At 44.2% G+C, this 25,214-nt stretch overlaps 1 protein-coding gene across 2 annotated transcripts in view; it reads left to right on the top strand.

Annotated features, from left to right (window-relative positions):
* Window positions 1–5,850: 5,850 nt before the first annotated feature.
* LOC147880840 (uncharacterized) overlaps window positions 5,851–25,214 on the top strand; it is a 59,772-nt gene continuing 40,408 nt past the window's right edge. For both annotated transcript variants that reach the window (XM_087371328.1, XM_087371327.1), the window contains exon 1: window positions 5,851–6,248. In XM_087371328.1, the coding sequence (XP_087227454.1) occupies window positions 6,117–6,248 (132 nt within the window). In that variant the 5' untranslated portion in view covers window positions 5,851–6,116. The remainder of the gene's footprint in view (window positions 6,249–25,214) is intronic.

The following is a 25,214-nucleotide window of genomic DNA, read 5'->3' as shown; positions in this document are numbered from 1 at the left end:
GTTACATGCCATTTTATCTCAAGAGAAAATATAAAAGAGCTCCCAAATGGCATATGCCATCCTTCCAAGGTCTTGAGTGGCATTTTCATGGACTAAGTGCATAAATGCACAAGGAAGAAAAATCATGAACCCCATCAAATCAAGATTTTTAAATATTTGCATCTAAGTTTCTATTATTTACACTTGGAAAAACCACTTTCAAAATAGGGTGATGCGTAATGAGTTGCCCAAGCTACTAAACCCATGCATCACAAAGCATCCTCAGACTACCTTATGGAACTTAGTGTGTGAGGAACGTGGAACTTGGTTGGGTGGACTAGGGTTTTTGTGAATTGACCCTAAAATAATTTAAGAATTACATCCATAAACAAGATCAAAATATGGGTCTTATGTCACATTGGTGAGGTAGAGTAGAGTCCAAGAATGTTCCCCTAGGCTGTTTTGATATGATTGGTGCACGTGGAACTTTGTTGGGTGGGTTTAGTTTACCTTATGGCCCTCGATAATGGCTATGAGCAATAGTTACTCTGTTTTTCATGGTGAACTTTTTCCAATTCTATCCTAGGTTTTTTTCAAGATTTATGTATGTTAAAGGATCATCTACGAGGTCTTGAAATTGCCATCTGGATGCTTTCTGAACATAAGCCAAAATAACTTAGGGAATTAGGTTATGGTCCCAAATTTGGGATTTGAGAAAGGAAAAATGGTGGGTTATAGGCTTTAATTGTTCTTGGTTCTAATATGCATACACCCTAGAGACCACTAGGGAATTTTTCCTAATACCCTAAGTGTTTGGTGGGCTTGCTTTCATATGACCAATCATCTTTGGTCCACTACAAGAGTTGGCTTTGAACTTAGAGTAATGCTTTGGGGTTTTGAATTCTAGTTTGTGGATCCAATGATAAGTCTTATGATTGCCCATATCCCCTATCAAATGATTTATATGAATTTATGGTTCATTTTCCTAATTTGTAAGTTTTGAAAAGTCATACTTCCCCCCCTCCACGTGGAATTCAAAGCTTTCTCAAATGAACTATCTGACTAAAAAATCATGCATACACTTGAAGTTGGACCAACATTTGGCTAGAAATTAAAAAAACTTGCATTGCTTGAGAGATAATCAAGACAGCACATCCCCTTTTGGGAAGGTGCAAAGGTGATTCTAAAATCTACATAGGGCGTGTCCAATAAGGAACACATATAAAGAAAAGCTCCTTAGTTTGTAAGTAACAAAATTCCTAAGACCCAAAGCCTATCCAAAGGGGAATTCAAAGCCAATTAATTGAAAATATTGATAGACACCAATAGCATACACACCCTAAATACTACATGCTTTCATCCATATTTTGAGTGATTTTAATCTACACAAGGAGTAATCTATATTTTGCATCCGGATTTTGAGGGCGTTCTAATCCAAACAAGGAGTGGTGTCTTACTTGCAACTAATCCAGAGTCCTTACTTGGTTACCAATATTGGATTGGGGGAATATAGGTCAAAGGAAGTTTGATAATAACCAAGTCTCACTCCCTTATCCACCTAACTTCAAGAAAGAAAAAATCCCAACTAGAATCTTGTTTTGGAAAAGCTCATAAATAGAACCCACATCGGATACTAATACTATTAATTGCCCACAATATATATACCATAGAGTAAATGCAACAACTAATACAGATTCCCAAAATCAATATGATTACCCCCAAGACATGCCATCGACAAAATCCAACCACTAGAGGCCTTTTAGGAAGGTCTCATTCATGAATCATATCCATATTTGTTTGTGCCCACATTGTTAAGCAGAGGATCTTGTAGAATTGATTACTTTATTTGAGAGGAAGTGGTAAGTAGGCATGTTAATGCTAGATCAAGATTAGTTGAATCGATTTTCTCAAACTTTTAATAGGGGGATCAGTTGATTGGTATCTTGACATAGAGAGGGAAACTTAAATTCATGCCATAGAGCTCTAACATTTATTTATGATGCACTTTAGCTCATTGCCAATCTATCATCAACATGATCTTATAACCGTGAGGGATTCATATATAAGGACTGAAGGGTTCACAATTCCCAAGGTAGTTAAAACAAACAAGGATAGATATCTGCTCATGCACTTCAAAAGGTTGTAGGACATTATGAGTTATAAAATTTGACATTTACATATTAGCAAATGTCAAACGCCTTGTCCAGGGTCTATTATGCATGAGGAAATTCTAGAGCAAGTGGTGCACTATCCATGTGCAAGAATGAAGAACATTTGCAATGCCTCCATGAGAATAAAAGACAAAAAAAACAAAGACTTTGGAAGAATTGATGCAAAAGACAACTTACAAAGGTCCCATTGAGGAGATAGGTGTACAGTTTGAATTAGAATCCTGCACCTATGCTGATTCTCCAAGTTTAATGGCACATGCAAAGAGTCAAGAATCAAAGTCAAAGATAGACGTACTATTTGATGATGAATCTACGGTAATCAATAAGTCAAAGTTTACCATTTAATAGGTGTAACTTTTTGTGATGAAACTATGGTAATCAATAAGTCAAAGATAGATGTACTATTTGGTGATGTAGCTATGGTAGTCAATAAGTCAAAGGGTACCATTTGATAGGTGTAACATTTGATGATGAAACTATTGTAATCAATAAGTCAAAGGGTCAAAAGAAGAAAAAGAAGAAAGACTCAAGAAAGATTTGATAGACATACAATCCATAAATTGCAAAGAGTTAGATGCACAAGGGAATGAAAAAATAACAAATTAGTGTCAAATGCATGAGACTGGCCTCTTTGATGTTGAACAATGAAGTGATAAGGGGGAAACCTGGAAAGGAAGGGTTTCCAAATGAATCACAAGAACAAAGAGATGGATTGCAACCAAATGTGTTTGATAAATCTTAGTCAGTTCCAAATAATAAAGATAGCATGAACATTACAAAGGAACTTCAAGAGATAGAGGAGAATCAAGAACCTCGGGTGACATTAGCCCTAATGACAACACTTGGCCAAAACCACAATTAATCAAGATTGATAAGAATTAGATATTAAAATGCAAATTCGAGAACCATATATGAAGATAGACCAAGTTGACATAGCTTTCCAAGAGCTATTGAGACTAATAAAGAATACTTGGATATAGTAATCGGCTGATCTCAAGGATAAGCTAGTACTTGATACTTTCACTTAGTTTTCCAAGGGTAGTTGAGATTAATGAATGACATGAAGAATGCTTGGATAGAGCAACAAACTTAGATCAAGGATAGCTTAGCAAGAGGTTATTGGGGGAGGCAAGCATGAACATTGCAATGGAAACTTCAAGGGATAGAGGAAAATCAAGAACCTCAGGTGACACTAGGTCTCATAACAAAAGTTGGCCAAACCAAAACTAATCAAGATTGAGAAAAATTAGATACTAAAATGTAAATAATTTGAGAACCATATATGAAGATAGAACAAGTCAACATAGCTTTCCAAGAGCTATTGAGGCTAATAAAAAATACTTGGATAGAGCAATTGATTGAGCTCAAGGATAACTTGATACTTGATAATTTATTTAGTTCTGCAAGAGTAGTTGAGAATAATGAATGACATGAAGAATGCTTTGATACAACTATCAATTTAGCCCAAGGATCAGCCCAAGGATTAATTGATGCTTAGCAAGAACCACTTGGAGGAGGCAAGAGGACAAGGAACTCAAGCAAATTCTAGACAAGGGAATTTTCTTGTGCAAGAATTGATATCACTCACATGCATTGAGAAGGTGATACAGAGAATACATCAAATCAACAAAAATAAGCACATGCTGAAGAAAATGGCAGTGAGAGAAAAAGGAGTACAAATTACTAATTGTATACCATAGTGAAATGAAGAAGAACACACATAGATATGTCTTTGCACCTCAGAGTTAGGGTTTGTTGTCCCCATGAACCCTATGTATTTGTCTCTAAATGGTGCAATTTACACCACAACACCCTATCTTAAATTACACTTTATAAGCAAAGGAGCTAGCAAAATATATTTTTGGATTCTTTTATAAAAAATGTTGCATTATGACATGAAGGTGATAGAAAATAAACGCAATAAAATTTAAAAATATGCGCAAAGACTATAACATTCAACTATCAATTCCCTCTCTTTAGTTGTAGCTAGAGCTAGAAGATACCAGGTTGATGCTGAAAATGCTAAATTTTTAAAGGGAAAATTGCTAGGTGAATATATCTATAACTTGTTTTTTGTGACAACAAATGAGCATGATCAATTTGACCATGGAGGACTTTCTCATAGATGAATAATAATGCACTTCAATATGCTTTGTCTTACCATGAAACACTGGGTCCTTTGCTAATTGAATAAATCTCATGTTGTTGGAGTGGGAGTGTATCACTAGGTTGAACTACTTCACATGCAACATTGGTATATTCCTTTTATTATATTTTTAGTAGTTGATAAAGCTTGCTTCTTGCTTTGCCATGACAAGGTTGCTAAGCCAATACTAAAGGAGAAATCAATAGTACACTTTCTATCATACCTACTACCAAGCCAATCTACATAAGTAAAACCATAAAGGCTATATCTGTGGAAAGTAATTTGTACTATTGAGGGTCTATATTTAGAGACCTATCATAAGGTGAGTCTTTATGTCAAATTCTATGGGAGTATGTAATGTCAAACTCAAATGTGACCTTTGATAGCTTTTAGAGCATTTGTTGTGTATCTTAACTAGCTTGAGATCCTGACATATGATTATACATGTAACAACAAATAATGATGACTATTCTCCCACACCTTTATAACACTTTAAGCAAAGCAAAGCATCAAGAAAAGCTTCAATGTATGAGCAACTAAAAGAAGCTTGAGAAAGGTAACATCCCCTCAGAGTAAGTACCACTTGTACTCCTTAGAGACAACCCACATGAAAGTCTTTTGCTAGCATTCCCCCCTAAGGCAAAATGTGAGGGGAGCAAACAAACCCAAACAAAGAATGCCTAATGAGCTAAATATTGATCAAGACATCATCTCAAACTTTAACTAAATGAGTGCATAACCACAAAGAGCCTAAGCCAATCCATATACCAGGAATGCCCACAAAGACCTAAATCACTCCAAGAAGTTTGTACATCCAAAGAGCACTAACACAACCTTGAATGCACTGGTCAAGGTCTTAGAATGCCCAATAGTCTTCAACCTACAATCAAATCTTTAATCAATACATGCTTTCACTTTACCTTTAAAATCTTCATTTTCTCATCACGGTGCTTTGTGTAGGAGAGTCTTTCAATGTGTCCTTCCTTTCCACAATAGTTGCAAACTCTAGTGTCTTTGTTCCCACTCCTTGCAGCCTTTCTTTTTCTTTCCTTTACAACATATGTAGGTTTTTCGACTGGCAACAGAGCTTCAGAGTATATCGTCACTTAAAAACAAGAGGACAACATCTAGAAAACCTATGTTATCATCCATGTCCATTCATAATATAGTGACAATTTCATAATACCAAGGGGGACAAGCTCGCTACTAGTATTGGCTTAGCATTGTCTTTGTTTGCTTTTATCATATTTTTGCCTATAATTGAAGCTCTTTTTTCCCTTTTTCGTATAACTCCCTTGTTGGTCTAACTCTAACCTTCCCATTGGTCTTTGTGAAAGGAGGAATCGTCATAAAAAAACTCTTTAATGCTTGATTTTGTAGGATGGTCCTCTTTAGAGAAGTGATAATAAATGGATCAACATATAAAACAACAAAAATGGATAATTTCAATTTTCCTCCAAAAAAGTTTGACATGTTGGTACTTTTAGAGAACATAGCCTGAATATGTGTTGTTTGTTTAATGTTACCACGTTCATTGTGAGTGTGAGAAGAATTCGTATAAAATGAAATAGTCAGACTAGCCCCGAGACACAGGATTGGTCAGGAGTCAAGAGATCATTATTGCTCAGATCCGAAGGCAATAATTCTTGAGAAGTAGATTCCCCATCTTGGACATTCTCGTCTGTGTATTGCGAGCATCGCCTGCTACGATCTCTTCCCCTTGTGCAAAACGATTTTCCAACCACTGCGAGTTTCGCAGTATTTAACGGCATAGTGCAAGATTTCCAGGATCCATCCATGTCATCCTGCCCGAGGGTGACATGATGCTGAGAGAAGAGCTTCCCATATCCAATTGCGCCCCAAATGCTTCTGCCTGGACCGATGGATACATTGAACATCATGTATCAAAGCTCGACACTTTGGTGGGAGTTGCTATCAAATACGGAGTTGAGGTATTTATCTGTTGTGCTCTTCGAATTTCTAGCAGCTAGAATTGCACTTTTACTTTTGAACGGGAACTCATGTCTTCTACAAGATCAACGTTTTCATCGTCCTGAGTTCTCTGCATCCACTGCTCCTCTGCTACCTTGCCATCATGGACTCCTGATTGCAACTGGAGTTGTAAGTTGATATTACAGTTAGGAGGACAAGGTAACGAAACGGGAAAACGGCCCCAAGTTTGAGACTTCTCACCTTCGCTCGTCAGAGAATCAAGGTCTCGTTGATGGAAACAGGCCTAGTTTCAAAATGGAATCGATGCAGATGCAAATGACTACGTCATATGTTCGTCGAGCGGATACAAATAACTAACAGGCCTAGTTTCAAAATGGAATTGATGCAGATGCAAACGACTAGTTTCACGCATTCGTCGAGCTGCAATCCCAATCAGAGTCTCTAACTAGGAGAACTAGAGAAGGAAACAGCAAAATGGTTCTCCATCCTGCCTACTTCAAAATGGATTTGGAGCAGATACAAATGACTAACAGGCCTAGTTTCAAAATGGAATTGATGCACATGCAAATGATTAGTTTCACATATTCGTCGATTTGCAATCCCAATCAGAGTCTCTAACTATGAGGACTAGAGAAGGAAACGGAAAAAGGGTTCTCCACCCTGCCTACTTCAAAATGGATTTGGAGCAGATACAAATGACTAACAGGCCTGTTTCAAAATGGAATTGAATCTACTTTTCTTGTTGTTAGCATAGAGCTGATGATTTTGTAGCTCTTGAAAGATAGTAGAAAGCTATTGCCCTTGCTCGCAGATGCAAATGAGTAGTTTCACATATTCGTCGAGCTGCAATCCCAATCAGAGTCTCTAACTATGAGAACTAGAGAAAAGGGTTCTCCACCCTGCCTACTTCAAAATGGATTTGGAGCAGATACAAATGACTAGCCTCTTCTTTAACCTTGTACAATTAATGGATGGGAAATACCAGCTCTTATTACGTCAATGTCCATCACTCATCTGTGAAGGCACATGAATGTAAGGCTACTAAAAGTCCTCAAATAGTCAACCTTAGGCTTTCTATCACACCAGGCCTCAAATGGAGTAATGGTATTCAAAGCCTATGTATGGCACTTGTTCAGATTCCAGAATGTGTGCAAATATGGCCTCAAGCCAAAACTTGTGAGGCAGATGTTTAGCCTTTCCCATGCTTGCCTTCTTTATCAAGCTCTTGTTCTTTCTTTCAGCAACACCATTCATCTGTGGCATAGTGCATTGATGCTTTTACCCCCTTTTCTACTTGACTACTAAAGACCCCTTGTAGGGGATCCTTTAATAGGGCTGAATGCTCTCCACAAATAACCAATTGTTCTACCCCAATGCTGACCAAGGCGCTGACGTGACCAACATATCCAAGCCTATACAAGGTAAGCCCTTTTGCTGGGCTTAGCCCTAGTCAATTTGCCTACATCTGGGGCTTATTATTGGTTTTAATATTAGCCCCATGACCTCTCTAGTTGGTCCCATAAGTAGCCCTAATTGAGGTGTCCAAATAAAGCTTAAGATGGCGGAACTCTTGCTGCCCATGTGTTATTTTGTGTGCTGGCCAATCGGAGCCTCTCTCTGTCTGTGCCATCTATTGGTCTGACTCCCCTTGTCCTCCTCATGCAAGCGCTCACAAGTGGGGAGTTGACCTCTACATTCCAACTCCCCCTCTCAATGAGCCCTTGTGGCCGCTGAAGAGATGCTCCATCAGCTCCACATTTAGAAGCTGTCAGGAACAAGCTCAAGGCGTTGTCAAGACATTGTTGTCATTAGATATAAGATCCTGCACCTCCTTTAGTTCAAGGTTTTGCTCCGCATCAAACACGATAGGGGAAAATGTTAGAAAAACCTAGACCCTTGGCTACATTTTGTAGAAAAAGGGTAGGGATAGATTGGAGAAAGAGGGGATTGAGGAGAGGAAGGGAGAGAGAGGAAGGAGATGGGGTTGGAGAGAGAGGAAGAGGATGGAAGGAGAGAGAGAGTTTATAAAGTCTGCTAAAGACCGATGGGTATATAAGACTGAAGAAAAACCTGATACAATGAGCAAAAGGGTGGAGCTACTAAGCGAGCATCCTAACCCATGCTAGAAAACTGTGTAGACATAGTCAATGATATCATAGTAGGAGGGAGGAGGAGGGAGAGTAGATAGGATTAGATGTCACATCAAAAGTGTACAATGAGTGGTGGAGGGAGACTTATATAGTCCCTCCACATTTCCCACTTAAAGGGCCACTAAAGTAGCCCTTTTCCCCCTTCATTACAGCCATCCCTTCCCATAGAATTTTGCCCTCAAAATTACATGTACCAGCTGCTCGCAAGGGTGCTGGGACGTCAAGGTGATGCTGATCAGCTTGGTAAAAGATAGGGGTACTCTTGGACAGTATTCTCTAGCTGCCATGACTTTTCATCCTCTGGAAGCCCTTTCCATCTTATGAGGCACTCAATGTATACCTTGTTGCGGAGTACTTGATCTTTGAAACCCACAATGCACTCAGGAACATAGAGGATATGACCCTCCTCATCCATAGGTGGCAACCTTAGGTAGGGCATGCACATGCTCTCCCTCATGTGGTTTCAGCAAGGATACATGGAAAACATCATGGATCATGGAGGTACTGGGTAGCTCCAATTGATACGCTATCTCTAACCTTGCGGATGATCTTGTAAGGAGCATAATACCTATGGATCAAGTTTTGTATTGGTATCTCCTTTTAGGGAGGCAAAACGGTTCTTATGGAGACGCAAGTGCACATAATCCCCCTCTTTGAAAGGAATATATCTCCTTTGTTATCTGCATACTTCTTCTGCTTGGCTTGGACATCCTGCATATTCCTTTTAGCGAACTGTAGAAGGGCATCCATCCTTTCCAAATCATTCGGTGCTTACTTTCACAGTCATGTGTGCACGTGAAGAGGGCATTCCAACCTTGCATCCGTACATTGCCTCAATAGGGCTCATGCCAATAGAAAGACGCTTGGTACTGTTGAAGAAAAATAAAAATTCAGCAAAGTTCCAACCATCTATCCCAAGACTTCTGAGTATCATGACAAAGTATTCCTCCACCCATTTGTTCACCCTTTCTGACTGTCCATCAATCTCAGGATGGTATGCAGTGCTAGGTGTAAGCAAAGTACCCACTGCTATAAATAACTTCTGCCAAAAGTGACCCATAAATTTTGCATCTCTATTATTAACTATTTCTTGAGGAAAGTCATGATGCTTAAAGACATGCTCAATGTATTGCCAAGCAACTTGTGATGCTGAATAATGGGTCTTCATGGGTATGAAGTGGTCCTATTTTGTCATTCTATCCTCCATAACATAGATGCTGTCCCATCTCCTCTTAGTAGAATGCAATCCTATGATGAAATCAATTTCTATGTGCATCCATTTGCCCTCTGGAATGGGTAATGGCTGCAAGAGACATGTGAATTTTATTTTTATTTTGCAAAGAAAGGAACCTTCTATTAGTGCTTGAAAGACTGCATACAAAACAACAGCCCCGAAGGTACTGAGTATGGAAAAAACTAGAAAAAGGATGAAAGAAGAAAAAACCAGCTTGTTCCAGAGAAACCCAGCTCACTGCCTAGGGGATCTCTGGTACAGGGGGCCGGGGCTAACAGCCAAGTGGGGGGACTATACAACCAGCGAATCCCTCGCGGAGTGAATATGTAGAAAACTCATGCAGGCCAAGCCTTGTAGAAACGAGCCCCTCGCGATGACAATCGCCCTAGAGCTCCAGGTCCCATGCTCCCAGGTGGAGCGCAGGGTGTAGATGATATCTTGCCAAATGGCGACCAAGGTAGCCGAGGGTGGAACCAAATGCTCACCCATCACCAGACTACAATGAGCAACCCAAATGCTCCACGTCGTGATACTAGCTACTACCTCCTACATGCTATTGTTTGGAAAAGAATGAGGATCCGGGCTATCAGGAGGGACTGCCTCATGGAGCTCTATCCTTTGAATGCTCTGACCTTGTATCCGGTAAGCTGGAGAGACCTCATCTCAATCTGGAACATGTGTCCTCCCTCAACCAAGCCACCATCCCCCAAGTGTAGTCCCTCTTAAGGCTCTTCATGATCCCGAGGGCTCCCATCCAGATCCTCACTGCGCTGCAATAGCTCCAGAGGTAGTGCGGGAGTGTCTCCAAAAAACTAGTAGAGCAGCAGTGACATTGCCCCTCCACCCGCATCTGCTCCAACCACGGGCCTATGGGTAACCCTCCGTGGGTGGCTAGCCAAAAGAAGTAGGAGATCTTTCTCGGCCGCAAACTGGACCATAGACGCGTCCAAAATTTGGAACGGACCTTCTGGGGCACCCTCTGGGCTACCCAATGCCTCTCCCTCAAAGGGGTCCAAGTCGAAGAGTCCATTTGAAGCGTCCTGCCAATCCGAGTGGTGTATGAAAAGAAGGGCACCTTGTCCACCTGCTCGACGAGGCCGATCCTAGAGGGCCAGAACCACTCTCCCAGATCCCATTGGACCTCTCTCAGGGGCCTACCTTCCCAAAGCCAGAGGCGCCATCTGGGGGCATCTTGCTTTGGGATGTTGGGAGGATCAATGAGCCACTCCTTCAAAAATAAGTCTACCACTCTAATCATTTGCCAATGAATCCCATCTAGACTCCCGTCCATCTCTGGGTCTCTCTCAGTGAGTGCTTGGAGTAGGCCGCCAGGCCCTACACAGAAGAAGCCAAGCTGCATGTTGCGTCGCTGAATCATCATCCTCAGGGGGAGCCTAGTCCAAGAAAACTGATCTAACCATCTGTTGCCATCCACACACGGAGTCCCTCCCGCCAAGACTCGGGGATGGCTAGATCAATCTCCCTCATCCGCTGCCCCGTCCCTCGCATATGAGACATGTTAGTAATTTGCTATCCACTTTATTCTGTTGGCAAGGCAAGTATTGAGCCTCGTACTTAACCACATCCTGCCACATGCCTTTCTAGATAAAGCTTTATTTGATTTGTCTTAGTCACACCCACGTCAGGCCATGGGAGAGGAGTGCATTTCTTGCAAAACCAGCTATCTATATTACGAGTCTGGCACTAAAGTCCTTGCTTCACAACAGCCCATAATGCAATCTGAAATCTGGATGACCCTGGCTAGAAGGCTTCTACAAATCTGAGAATATGGGAGCTGCCTTAGAATTCTGCATATACTCTTCTTGAATGCCATGAATCGATAGTGGGCTTCATGGAGCATGGCTCTCTTTCACAATGGTACTTGGATCTTGACCCGCTACTCATTGCTCTGGGCTCATGGAGGTTGTGGCTCTACGGAGGTATCCCAATTAAGTTCTTGTAGTGGGACCCTAGGGAATGGGAGTGGATAGATGAAGGGCACCAAGAGAAGGGCATCCCCTTCTTTTGTTACACGGTCAGTAATGTCAGGGAATTCGAGCTCAACTATAGGGGTTGGAGGCCCACCAGAGCTCCTCATTGGGAGAATTTTCAGATTTCTGTAGACTTGCAGAAATTTTTTTGGCAAAGGCTCTGGAAATCCCACCGGAATAGAAAAATCACTCTCTTCTTTTGGCTCTCAATTCATGGTGGGATAGCAGTGAACCATTGGAGATCCAGGTTCAGGGCTGACCCTACTTGCCCTCGTTGCCTTTCTGCTTCGGAGACAATACAGCACTGCCTTTGGGATTGCAGACAGGGGAGAATCATATGGAAGGGGATTGCAAGACTTTTCAGCACTTTTGTTCGCCTCCCCTTCTATATGACCTGGGGATCAGTGGCTTGGCTCACTCTTTCAGGGCCCCAGGTTTTCTTTGAGAGACATGACTCGTCTTGGGCTCTTCACATCCGACGACACCTTGTGGAGTCATGCTCTTTAGAGGATGTTCCGGCCACTCTCTTCAGGGCTGCTCATTCCTTGGTTGACTCTCCATGGGAGGTTTTAGCTAGCATTGTAACATGGCACATTTGGAGAGCCAGATGCATTGAGGCTATGGAGGGTTCTCAGGTTCACCCTTCTTAGACCTTGGCTAGTACTTGGACAGATACGGTACACACTTTGATGGCCATATGGGCGACCATGCAAGGATCCTCTCGAGCAGCCTCCTCCAGGAGAGTTTACTTTCTCAAGGATTGGAGAGACTCTCCCTTGTTGATACTTCTATAGGGTTGAGTTGGCATTTTCAGCCTCAGCCTTGGTTTCTTTCTACCTCATTCTTCTGAGGTGTTTTTTATTACATGCTTAGCATGTTGTATTTCCGCACAGAGCTTGCTCTAGTCTCTTTTTTGCAAAAAAAGAAAAAAGAGAAAAAAAAAAGCCATGAATCCACTCTTGATATATGGTAGAGATAGTAGACAAATTGCAAGCCCACATCTTGGACAAGGCATCTGCAACCACATTTTCCTTTCCCTTTCTGTACTCAATGTCAAAATCATAGGATTGAATTGCAGCCAACCACCTCTTTTGCTTATTACAAATTTGGCTTAGTGAGGAAGAATCTAAGTGTCCTATGATCTGTTTTCACCTTAATCTTGCTCCCGTATAGATAGTGGTGCCATTTCTTGAGAGCGTGCAAGATAGCCAACGTCTCCTGATCATAAACACGGTAATTGAGTTACTTGGCATCAAACTTCCTGGTTTCAAAGGCTATTATCCCGTGTTCCTACCTCAGAACAGCCCCCAATCCTTTGCCCACTGGCATTTGCGTCCACAATGAAAGGACATGAAAAATCAAGGGACACCAAGACAAGTGCACGAGTGAGACCAAATTTCAGATCTTTAAAACTGTGTTGTGCTTCCTTTGACCACATAAAAGCAGCCTTCTTCAAGAGGTTAGTAACAAGACCTGCCCTCTTGGCAAATTTGCGAGTAAAGTGCCCGTAAAAAGAAGCAAGACCTAAAAATCCTCTAAATTGGGTGTGGTTTTGTGGCTGTGGGCAATCTTTAATGCATCTCACCTTTGCGGGATCCGCCCAAATGCCATGCCTACTCACAATATGCCCCAGGTACTCAACCTCCTCTGCCATAAAAGTGCATTTGTTGGCCTTTGCATAAAGCTGATGCATCCTTAGAATTTCCAACACATGCTTCACATGCTTAATTTGCTCCTGCCTATCGTTGCTGTAAATGAGGATATCATCAAAGAAAACTAGCACGAGTATGAAAAGAAGTGGCTGTAATATCTTGTTCATTAGCACCTGGAAGGTGGCCGGTGCATTAGTCAATCCAAAAGACATCACCTTGAATTCATACAAGCCCCGTTCTGTGTGGAAGGCCGTCTTGTGCTCATCTCCTTCTTTCACCCGGATTTGATGGTAGCTAGACCTCAAATCTATCTTCGTGAAAAACTGAGCACCCAGTTCATCCAACAAGTTAATCAATCCTGGGGATTGGAAACCTGTTCTTGATAGTGGCCTTTTTAAGATCCCTGTAATTAATGCACATGCGGTACGATCCATCTTTCTTCTTCACCAAAAGCACTGGGGAGGCAAAAGGAGAAGTGCTATGAGAGATGAAGTTCTTGTCAAGCAGTTCCCGCGCCTATACAGCCACTTCCTCCTGCTCAACTTTAGAAAGACATTATGGAGCTTTGTTTACGGGCTTTACTTAGGCTCAAAGACCTCTGCAAGTTGGGCAGCTTGCTCAATGGTATGAGGTTTATGTGCCCTCACATTTGAAGCCAAAGGACAGTGCAGTCCATGTACAAAATGCAGCAATTTGCCCTTTTCAGCTATGTCCTGCACAAACAAAGAAAGCCTCCAAAAATGCTGCAGATACTCCTAGACCGTTCTGGTCTATGATAATGCATAGAACTCAGCCAAGTACTGCTCTAATATGAGCGAGGATACAAAGGTAGTGGCCATGAGTTCTTTGAATCCCTTCCATGTGGTCGGCTTTTGAGGTGAATCCCTCATATACAGCCACCACTTGTGAGCCTAACCGTGCATATGCATGTGAACAAAAATGATGCGATCCTCCTGAGACTTGGGGTGGAAGCGGAAGTAATCTTCTAGCTTCGTGAGCCACTCTTCCATCATTTGGAGTGTGCATGTCACCCCTATACTTGAGCACATTGAGCTTATCCTTGAAATCTTTTGCTGGATAGTTTCATCTCCTCGCGTGTCATGTGCACGGATTGGTATCTGACGTGTACTAGGTACACAGAACTAGCTCAGGTTAGCCTGGGGAGGCTTAGAGCTAGGCAGGCTTGATTCTCGGGTTGAGTGGCAAGGGTACGAACTATTTATAGGTCTTCGCTATTTTTGGCGCCGGGGGCCCAAGTCTATAAAAGAGGCCCAAGGGGTTCAGTTCTCAGTGTGCGATTGGGAGCAAGTCTCGTTCCCAGGTGCTAGGTCTGATCCTGGATTGAGTCGCGGACACGCGCCTGCATCTTAGCGTAGCCCAAGGCCCAGTGGCAGATCGAGGGCTTCACAGTGCCACCTGGTGGTATGGGACACCAGGCTGGTTTGGATCTGATTGGGAGTTCGTGCCAGTAGCTCAGCTCGTGGCTCGGAGGGGACATCTTCTGATTCGGGATCACATCCCGTAGATGTCACGGTTGGGTGGTGAGCAGCCTGCTCAGTTCTGATGTTGTGTGTGGTTGTTTTGCAGATCAGGGGTTTCAGGAGTGCTGGGCGTGTCAGTTGGTATCAGAGCCAGCTCCTGAGGTAGGAACTTCTGATGCGAGAACTTTTGACGAGTTTCTCCTCCAGGTATGCCCTAAATTTCGAAAATCTGTTGCTGCGTTTTTGCTGGCTACCTGGGATAGAAGGGGTGGAGAGATATCTGGAAAAGAAAGTAGAATAGGAGAGAGAGAGAATCGAGATCTCTAAAGGCCTGTGAGAGAAGTCTAGAGGAAGGGGAGAGAGAGCAGAAAAGCAGGAGAGAGGGGCGGAAAAGTGCAGCAAGGGAGGCATGGAAGTGGCGCTTGTGAAGGTACGGAGTAGGCAGGGGCAAAGAGAGGCTTGTCAGCCTGTGCAATAGGCTGAGTATAGCCTGCGCAATAGGCTGTGTACAGCCTACGCAACAGGCTGCGAACAGCCTGCGCATAGGGCTGCGTGCAGCCTGCGCAGGGGGGTGCTTTTTTCGAAAAAGCACCCCTCCAAAGCTAGAGGGGCTTGGCCTTTTTTGGAAGCTCAGCTTCCAAATAAGGCTGCCCTGCACCCTATATAGGTGGGGGCAGGGTACTAGCCTACCCACAAGCAGCCTAGAGCTTCGAGCCATCACCTCGATTTCTGCGCCAGCCTGCCTCATCCGTACCCTGTCTGCGCCAGCACTGCCCTGCATCGTGCAGTCTTCTGCATCCGCACCCTGCCTGCGTCAGCCTGTGCAGCCATCGAAGGCCCTGCATCAGCCCCGTACAGACTGTACGGACTATCTGCGCCAGCCCCTGCACCTGCTGCTTCAAACCCCGACTTGCGCACCTGTACCTACAGCACTGTACGGACGCCGTACAGTTACGTCAGCACTGTACGGCCTCCGTCAGCATATGTACGGCCTGCGTCAGCAGCCGTACATCCAGGTCAGCGACCGTACGGCCTGCGTCAGCAGACCGTACAGCTACTCCAGCAGCACGCGCATCCGGTTACGGGTTCGGAGAGGTCTCGAGATTCGTGGGCTTCCGATTTGCCACGTCAGCATCATTCGGGACGGTTTTCTTCTGCTCCATCCTCCTCTGTGCTTCGTTTCAGTCAATTATTTCTCTCAGTTTGTATTCAAATCAGATTTCAGCCATGTCTGATGCTCAAAATCCCGAGTTCACCATGGGAGAGCAGGACTTGGATTACACTCCTGTGGGAGAGGAGGATCAGGGTCTCTATGACGACCTGATAACTAAAAAAGCCTTCAGTGAATTTACGACTGCTCTTGATGGCAAATTCGAGCAGGTCAATGCTAATCAATCAGGGTTGACACAGCAACTCCAGGGGATACAAGCAACTCTCACTCTTCTGGCTAGCACTGTACAGGCCCTCACGCATGTGGATGCCATGGCTTCAGTGCTAGGCCCGAATATAACTCCAGATCCTTTTCCGGGTGACCAAAAGTCAAGAACAAAGGAGGTAGTTGACACTTGGTTGCACAAGTGGCAGGTACACTTCCAATTCCACCCCTATCCAGATGAGAAAAAGATCCAGCTTGCAGCAGGGTTTATGTCAGGTAAAGCCTTGCTATGGTGGAAAGAACTCCAGCCTAAGCCTGATACTTGGACAGATTTTGAGGGCATCTTCAGGAAAGAGTTCCTGAAGAAGGAGGATGATTACGATATCGTTGGCAAGCTCAAGGCCCTCGATATGTCAAAATTAAACTTGACCTTTGAAGTTTATCTTCAAAGATTTAGGGATCTGCAAACCAGGGCCACTAAAATGGATCCAGTGACCTTGTTAGGTTTCTTCGTGGATGGTTTGCCAGACTCCTACAAGTTGCAGATAAAGAACAACAAGTGCACAACGTTGCAGGAGGCCATGACATATGCACGCATATATGATGATACCATGGCCGGTACCAAGGCAACCACAGTTACCGATACGAGTGGAAAGAACAAACGCAAGTTCTTTCAGCATACGACTGGTGTGGAGACGAAGTCTATGGACAACGCCTCCAGGAAAAGCTTAACTCCAGCAAAGAATGGTAAAGCCCGTTTCCTTCGCACTCTGAGGCTCAAGAAAGAAGGGCGATGCTTCTATTGCGAGGAGCGGGGCCACACAAAGAATGAGTGTCCTAAGCGGAAGAACCAAAAGTTGGTGCTAGGACCGAAGCTCCAGGCGGGTCCCCGTATTGCAGCCAAGGGAGCAAACCAAGTCGCGATGACAGGTATTTCAGTAAATGTCATTACCTGCCCACTCTCTTGTAATTGTACTTTCAATACTTCGTTGTTTGGTTCCCATGATCTTTTCCGAGTTTATGGAGAAGTTAGGGACCAACAGGTTCACATTCTCTTTGATCCGGGCAGCTCTCACAATTTTGTTAATTACAAATTTGTGCAGAAGATGGGGCTGTCCACAGTACCTAGCGACCACACCTACGAGGTGCAGCTTCCAGCTGGGAAGCAGTTTTGGGATCGCAAGGTTGAAGCGCTTCCTATCCGGATTCAGGCCTACACGGGAGCTCTTACATGTTATGTTATGCATCTAGAGCATGTAGACTTGTTGATCGGGATAGAGTGGTTTAAAACCCACAATATTCAGATCGGATGGACGGAGCATACGCTTTCTTTTGTAGATAAGGACACCCAATTTTGTATTCAGTGCGATAAAATTCCCCCTTCTCAGGGGCCTATTGTATCTGCGATGCAGCTTCGGAATATATTAAACAATTCTCATTATGATGTCTATCAGTGTGTTTTGATTCCACTTTCTTCATTTGTTGTTTCGGTAATTAACAAGAATGAATTAAGTGTGTTTGAAAACCGGGAATTGAGAATGTTGTTAGATAATTTTAAGGACGTATTCCCAGCTCAATTGCCGAAAGGTTTACCTCCAGAACGGGCAGTAGATCATCGCATAGACTTAGTCCCAGGGGCTCAACCTATCAGTGTACCACCTTATAGGATGAGCCAGGTAGAGGAGGATGAGTTAGCTATCCAGCTTCAGGATTACCTGAATATGGGCTATATCCGCCCAAGTAAATCACCCTGGGGTGCACCTGTCCTCTTAAGAAAGAAGAAGGATTCTTCCTGGAGAATGTGTATAGATTATAAACGATTAAATAAAGTCACAATTAAGAACCGCTATCCTTTACCTCGTTCCGATGATTTGATAGACCGTTTGGCCGGAGCGAAGTATTTCACTAAGATTGATTTGCGTACGGGTTATCACCAAATCCGTATCTATGCTAAACACATAGATAGGACCGCATTCCGGACTAGGTATGGTCATTACGAGTTCCTCGTATTACCTTTTGGTTTGACCAATGCTCCTGCTACTTTTCAGCAGATGATGAACGATTTGTTCAGGGGTTTTCTGGGCAAATTTGTTGTAGTGTTCTTAGATGATATCTTGGTATATAGTAAAACGCTTGAGGATCACATAGGACACCTCCGGGTTGTCTTAGTTGTTCTAAGACAGCATAAGCTTTATGCCAAGATGAGTAAATGTGACTTCTTTATGAAGGAGATCATTTACTTAGGACACAAGATTTCTTCTGAAGGTATTAGCATTGATTTGGATCGTATCCAGAAGGTTTTAGAATGGCCTATCCCTCAGACTATGAAACAACTTCGTTCTTTCCTAGGATTTACGGTATTTCTTCGGAAGTCAGTGCGTGATTATTCACATATCACGGTCCCCTTGACCAACATATTGAAAGGTCGTGGACGCAGGTCTACCCAGCCGATTTCTTGGAATGATGCAATGAACAAGGCTTTTGAAACCTTGAAGTTTTCTATCAAGGAAGCACCCGTTCTTGCATTACCCGATCCTATCCGGCCTTATGTTTTGGAGGCCGATGCGAGTGATTATGCGATTGGGGCAGCTCTATTCCAAGAGGGCAGACCTGTAGCTTTCGAGAGTAAGAAGCTAGACGACACTTAGTATCGTTGGCCCACACTTGAGAAGGAACTTTATGCTGTAGTGTATGCTCTCAAGGTTTGGAGACACTACTTGTATGGTTCAAAGTTCCTTGTATTGACTGATCACCAGTCAATTAAGTATGTGTGTGATGGCTCAGAATTGAGAGGAAGGAAAGCTAGATGGGCAGAATTAATGCAGGATTTTGATTTCGAAATACGTTATCGTAAGGGTTCGTTGAATAGTGTGGCGGATGCCTTAAGTCGAGTTAAGTTTGTAAATGCTTTGTCATTTACGGAAATATCCTCAGACCTATTTCAATCCTTGAGAGGGCTATACGCAACTGATAGTCATTTCAGTTCTTATTGGCAGAGAGTCCAGGATGGGAGCTCCATGGTTGACCAGGACTCAGGGATTGTGCCACCTAGGATACAGGCGGCAGGAGGTCAGTGGATGATTAGGAACGGCTTGCTGTTCCGGAATGAAAAGATTTGTGTGCCTGATGTTTTGGACCTTAAATCCAAGATTCTCTGGGAGTGTCATGATGCTCCTAGTGCGGGACATCCAGGTATACATAGGACTCTGTCTCTTGTGAAGCATACCTTTTATTGGCCTAAGATGCGTGCATTTATAGAGAACTATGTAGTAGGTTGCCGGGTTTGTCAGGTTACTAAGGCTGAACGCCTTAGAAGCGCGGGCTTATTACAGCCTTTACAGATTCCAGGTAATAAATGGGAAAGTATTTCCATGGATTTTATTACTGGTTTACCTCGAACGCGCAAGGGTCATGACTCTATTTGGGTCATAGTCGACCGTTTGACAAAAATGGCTAGATTCTTACCTACAAGAACAACTATTTCAGCTGTTCAGTTGGCTCACGAGTTTGTGGACCACTTGTTCAAGCTGTATGGTTTGCCATCTGACATAGTCAGTGACAGGGACTCAAAGTTTACAAGTAACTTTTGGACACTTGTTTTTGAGAAGTTAGAAACTACTCTAAGTATGAGTTTCTCGGATCATGCACAATCCGATGGCAGTGCAGAAAAGGTCAACCAGTTGGTTGAAGACATGCTTCGGGCATATGTATCTAAGAGACAGTCTTCATGGGAAGATTATCTACCTATGATTGAATTTGCTTACAATAGTGCAAAGCATTCTAGTACAGGTTACAGTCCTTTTATGCTTATGTACGGGTTTCAACCTAAGTCACCAGTTATGGTTGGATTAAAAGGGATTCAAAATGATGCTGCTAAGAACTTCTTGCAAGACATGCAGGAAATGTTGCAGTTTGCCAAGGAGTCTATTAGAAGTGCCCAAGATTGGGACAGATTTTATGCTAATAGACATCGTTCACCCAGAGAGTTCTCTGAAGGAACGATGGTATATTTGAGAATTCCTAAGGAATCCAAGAGCCTAAGTACTGGTTTGGTTCCGAAATTATCCCCCAGATATTGTGGCCCATTCAAGGTCATTAAAAGAATTGGACCAGTTGCATATCGACTAGAATTGCCTCCTGATGTTAAAGTACATCCAGTCTTTCATGTCAGTAGACTGAAAGAAGTCTTGGGTGCAGATGATCAACTTGTTTCTCCTCATGAGATTATAGAAGTTACAGATTTGACTTTTATTCCTCACAAACCTGAGTGTATTCTTGAATTTCGTGAAAGACAGATTCGTAATCGTACTATCACGGAATACAAGATCAAGTGGAAGGATCGTGTTGAGGAGGATGCAACATGGGAGACATTACAAAACCTCCAAAGAACATTTCCAGATTTCTTAGCGAACTCAGGAGTGAGTTCTTAGAGGAGGGGGAGTATGTCATGTGCACGGATTGGTATCTGACGTGTACTAGGTACACAGAACTAGCTCAGGTTAGCCTGGGGAGGCTTAGAGCTAGGCAGGCTTGATTCTCGGGTTGAGTGGCAAGGGTACGAACTATTTATAGGTCTTTGCTATTTTTGGTGCCGGGGGCCCAAGTCTATAAAAGAGGCCCAGGGGGTTCAGTTCTCAGTGTGCGATTGGGAGCAAGTCTCGTTCCCAGGTGCTAGGTCTGATCCTGGATTGAGTCGCGGACGCGCGCCTGCATCTTAGCGTAGCCCAAGGCCCAGTGGCAGATCGAGGGCTTCACAGTGCCACCTGGTGGTATGGGACACCAGGCTGGTTTGGATCTGATTGGGAGTTCGTGCCAGTAGCTCAGCTCGTGGCTCGGAGGGGACATCTTCTGATTCGGGATCACATCCCGTAGATGTCACGGTTGGGTGGTGAGCAGCCTGCTCAGTTCTGATGTTGTGTGTGGTTGTTTTGCAGATCAGGGGTTTCAGGAGTGCTAGGCGTGTCATCGTGGATAGACATAGGTAAAGCACGGTAAGAGTGCAATGCCTTGGACAGCATATCATCAATCCCGGGCTGTTGTCCATATTCGAGATGTAGAGCCAAGTCTCTGATGCATGGGCTGTGTATGGCTCATCGGTGGTGGAATGGGAGCATGAATCCCTGGCTGTGTATACCTTCCAAATGCATCTCGCTGCTACAAGGACGGCATACCAAAGGTTGAGAGGAGGATTGACCTCTTTCCCATTGCTGTGGATTTCCAAGTGAACCCAAAACAAATCTAGGCATGCTGACTGGTGTGGTGAAATGGCTAACTATCAGAATGCACCAAATGTCATGTAGGAAGATCCTAATCCAGCAGACACGGCTGCCGCACAAATGAGTATGAACGTAGTGCAAGAAAAAAGCAGCTCAATGAGATAGATAGAAGTAAATGTTGCTGTAATAGCACCGGATGCTGTGTGCTAACACACAGGACATGTTGATGTCAAAGCTCGAGAGGAAGCTTGATGAAGAGGCTTCGAAATGAGCCCAAACGAGCCCAAATGGGGCTGTGGAAGGCCTTGAAAAGAAACTGCAGAAAAAGCCCTCTTTTCCTTCTTTCTCCCTTTGTTTTTCCTAAGTCGCTTGAGACAGTTAGGACAACCCTTACCTAAAACCTCTAGGGCAGTTAGGAGAGGTGATTAGTCTTACCTAACCTAACATGACTAAGTCTAACCTTGAGTTAGTTACAGCTAACCTAACCCAACTAACTTGACTAGACCTAACTCTAAACCTAATTGAGACATGCTAACCTAACCCAAGATGCTAACGCAACCCTAACCTAACTAACTAACCATAGCTAATCTAACCTAACAAGGTTGGAGGCAACAACAGAATATGCAAGGCGGGCAATAGGCGATGACATCGATAGAAATCAATGGTTAGTTAGGTACCGGTGAGATGTTCATCTGCCTGGTGCATTGGGTTGAAAGAGTAGAAAGTTTGTATGCTTGTCACGTTGGACTACTAATTCTGTTGACGGGTTTGCGGGCTCACGTGTGGCAGCAGGGTCTTTGAGAATGGCAGCGGGATCGTTACCTATCACCTCCACTCGTCGTTAATCGATCGCCATGATTCACACCAACAAACTGCCTGTCAACGAACCACTATTGTGTGACATATCTCATTCATCCCGTTGTGGTATCTCTTCAATTCGTCCGTCAATTTCAGGCTGAGCGATCGGGCAGGAGGACGTTTGCTGCAATCACTTTTTGTTGCTTGGCATAGACCTTGCTGACGAGGTGGGAGAGCTTGACGAAAGGCAACATAGAAAGAGTTCTTACTCGGAATCCGGATTTTGCTCGCCCTTGATGGCCGCGCTTGGCTGTGCGTCACTCTTTGTTGTGTGGTTGTTTGTTGCTTTCTATGCTTGGTGTTCGCGCTTTAACTACCCAAAAGTCTCTCATTTTTGTAGATCAGTCAAAGCAGGGAAAGGAAAAACAAAAGTGCCAAGGTTGGAGCTCTAATACCAATATAGAAAAGGGGTAGGGGACAGATTGGAGAAAGCGGTGATCGAGGAGAGGAAGGGAGAGAAGGAAGGAGAGGGGGTTGAGAGAGAGGAAGAGGGTGGAAGGGGGGGGGAGAGAGAGAGACAGAGAGAGAGAGAGAGAGAGAGAGAGAGAGAGAGAGAGAGAAAGAAAGTTTATTAAAGTCTTCGGAAGACCATGAAGGTCTATGAGACTAAAGATAATTGATACAATGAGCATAACGGTGGTGGTCTCAAAACGGGCCAACCAACCGTTTCTACAAAAAAGAGGTTATGAAAAAAGAGGTTATGAAGGAATGTGTGTCTAGTCCTGATACAAAAAATATGTGTCTACCTCCAGATGATACAAAGAAGAAGAAGGGGGGGGCACCAAAAATGGGGCAGAGGGGGGAGATACAGTATACATGTGCAGGTGGTGATCGTCAGAGACCAATCATAAAGGGGCCGTCAAATGGGAAGTCGAAAAAAACCCTGCGATAGATGATTGGCCTTTGACGTCACGCGGCCTAGTCGAGCTCGATCATCGGGGGCGGCGGGTGGCCCTGTGGATGAGGGCAACGGTAACCCCAGTGGGGCGGGCCGAGAGCAGAGACGAGATGTCATGGACCTGGATGTGAGTCTGTCCGCTGACGCAGCTGTCGTGGCTCTGGCTCTCGCTCACGTCTGCGTTGTCGGCTAGACTGAGAAGAGGTATCCTGTGACTGAAAGAAGTCAGTGATAGGCCGCTGGGTGTCCTCACGCTGTGTGTGTTGCTCGTGTCACCGTGCTCGGAGAGAAGTATCTCGGTGGCGGGTCATCTCATGTAAGAAAGCGGCTAGGCATCGCTGATCCGGGAATTGTAGCATGTGTGGGAGGGAGCCGAATCCGTTGCGGAAGAGAGAGAGAGAGAGAGAGAGAGAGAGAGAGAGTTTATTAAAGTCTTCGGAAGATCGATGGGTCTATGAGACTGTGAAAAACCTGATACAATGAGCTGTGGTAGTGGAGCTACTAAACGAGCACCCATACCAATGCATAATGCAAAATGGCAATACTAAGTCCTAAGTACAACATAGTACGACATAGTTATGTCGATAGTCGACTATATATCAATCTCAGCATCATCATCATCATCAACATCATCATAATCATCATCATCATCAGCAGCAGCAGTAGGGCATCAGGATGGATGAGGCAGTGGAGGCATGAGGTCAGCAATAGAGCACTATCGGCCCTTCAAGGGTGCAATCCTAGTACGTCTCCTGGTCGTAGCTCTGCATCTAACCAGGGCCAGTGTGACCCCCGTCGATCGGGCTCCGACCCTAAACAAGGAGGGGATGTCCCCAAGTATGATCTATGTGTCAATCCTCTGTCTGAGTTGTCAGATCATAGGCTCTGGGTCACGGTCATGTCGAGGTCTCATCTCGTGGAGGTCTATGTGATCTGGTTGAAAGAACTTCGTGATAGAGCTTTGAGAGGTATCAGTCGAGGAAGAAGTCTGCGCCTGTCTCTTGCTCAGAGTATCCTCTCGCGGTGTCTTAGCACCTCATGAATGAAACCAGCCAAACACCGCTGGTCTGGGTAAGAGAGGAGACGGGCCAAAACCCCATAACTATCTCTGAAGAGGCAGTAGAAACGCCCTCGAATCTCATTGTAAACAAGACACTTGAAGATGAAATGCTCCTCTGTCTCAACCTCCTACATGTCACACAGTGTGCATATGCGCCTCTCCTTGGGTAACTGCTTTGCTCTGCCGCTCTTGATATAAAGTCTGTGTGAAGAGACCCGAAACTGTCCAAGAGAGATCCTCAGCGAGGGGTAGGTGAATCTGTGTGTATCCTGGTGGATCAATGAAACCCTCTGCTGTGATATGTAAGAAGTGATCTCTATAGAAGCCCAGCTTCACTGGAAGATCACTTGGGCCCAACCAAGTCCGGAATGTGTGTAGCTGTAGTAGATCCTCACGGATAACCTAGTTGACCTCGTGTGATAGGAGGGGAGAGAACAGAGCATCCATGCTGCATTGGAATGGAGGTAGTCTGTCCATGTGGAGCCCTAGTCCCTCAAACCTTCTCTCTGTGCGTGCATACCAGCACCTCTAGTCTCCCCCTACTGCAAGTGCCATAGAAGAGGACAGTGCTAGCCATGGTATCTTGCTATGCCTAGAGGTGTAATCCCCATACTCCCTGACTCGGTACAGGTACGTGATGACCTAAAATGCAGCATCTAGCTGTAATGGGGGTGACCCAAACTCCGCCTGAATGATCTAATGAGGAACGAATGGCTTACCACAGATCATCTGTGATAACACGAGAACCTGTAGCCGCTCCACCCTAACCCACTCTGTATCCGACAAGTCTGGCCCCTAGCATGGACTGCCATACATCCCTGTTGGGCGGACCAAGGAGTCAAAAAGGAACCCTTTGGTCCGTGGATCTTGAAAGTGAGAGCGGAAGCACTACCTCTCTAGTCTAGCCAATGAAGCATATCCTCTGCTCAGACGTGCATGCATCGCGAGTCTCATAGTGAAGATGGGTTCAGAAAAGACGACCCCAAGAAGTGTATGATGAAACTACCTCAACAAGGGACCCATCAAATGCGAACTGCTCCTGGCACATGA

The sequence above is a fragment of the Dipteris shenzhenensis genome, chromosome 32 (genome assembly GCF_047967505.1).
Source record: "Dipteris shenzhenensis isolate YYH24624 ecotype China chromosome 32, Dip_SZ_1.0, whole genome shotgun sequence".
NCBI lineage: Eukaryota > Viridiplantae > Streptophyta > Polypodiopsida > Gleicheniales > Dipteridaceae > Dipteris > Dipteris shenzhenensis.
Note: the sequence above shows the minus strand (reverse complement) of the source record. Positions and strands in the feature narration are given on the sequence as shown.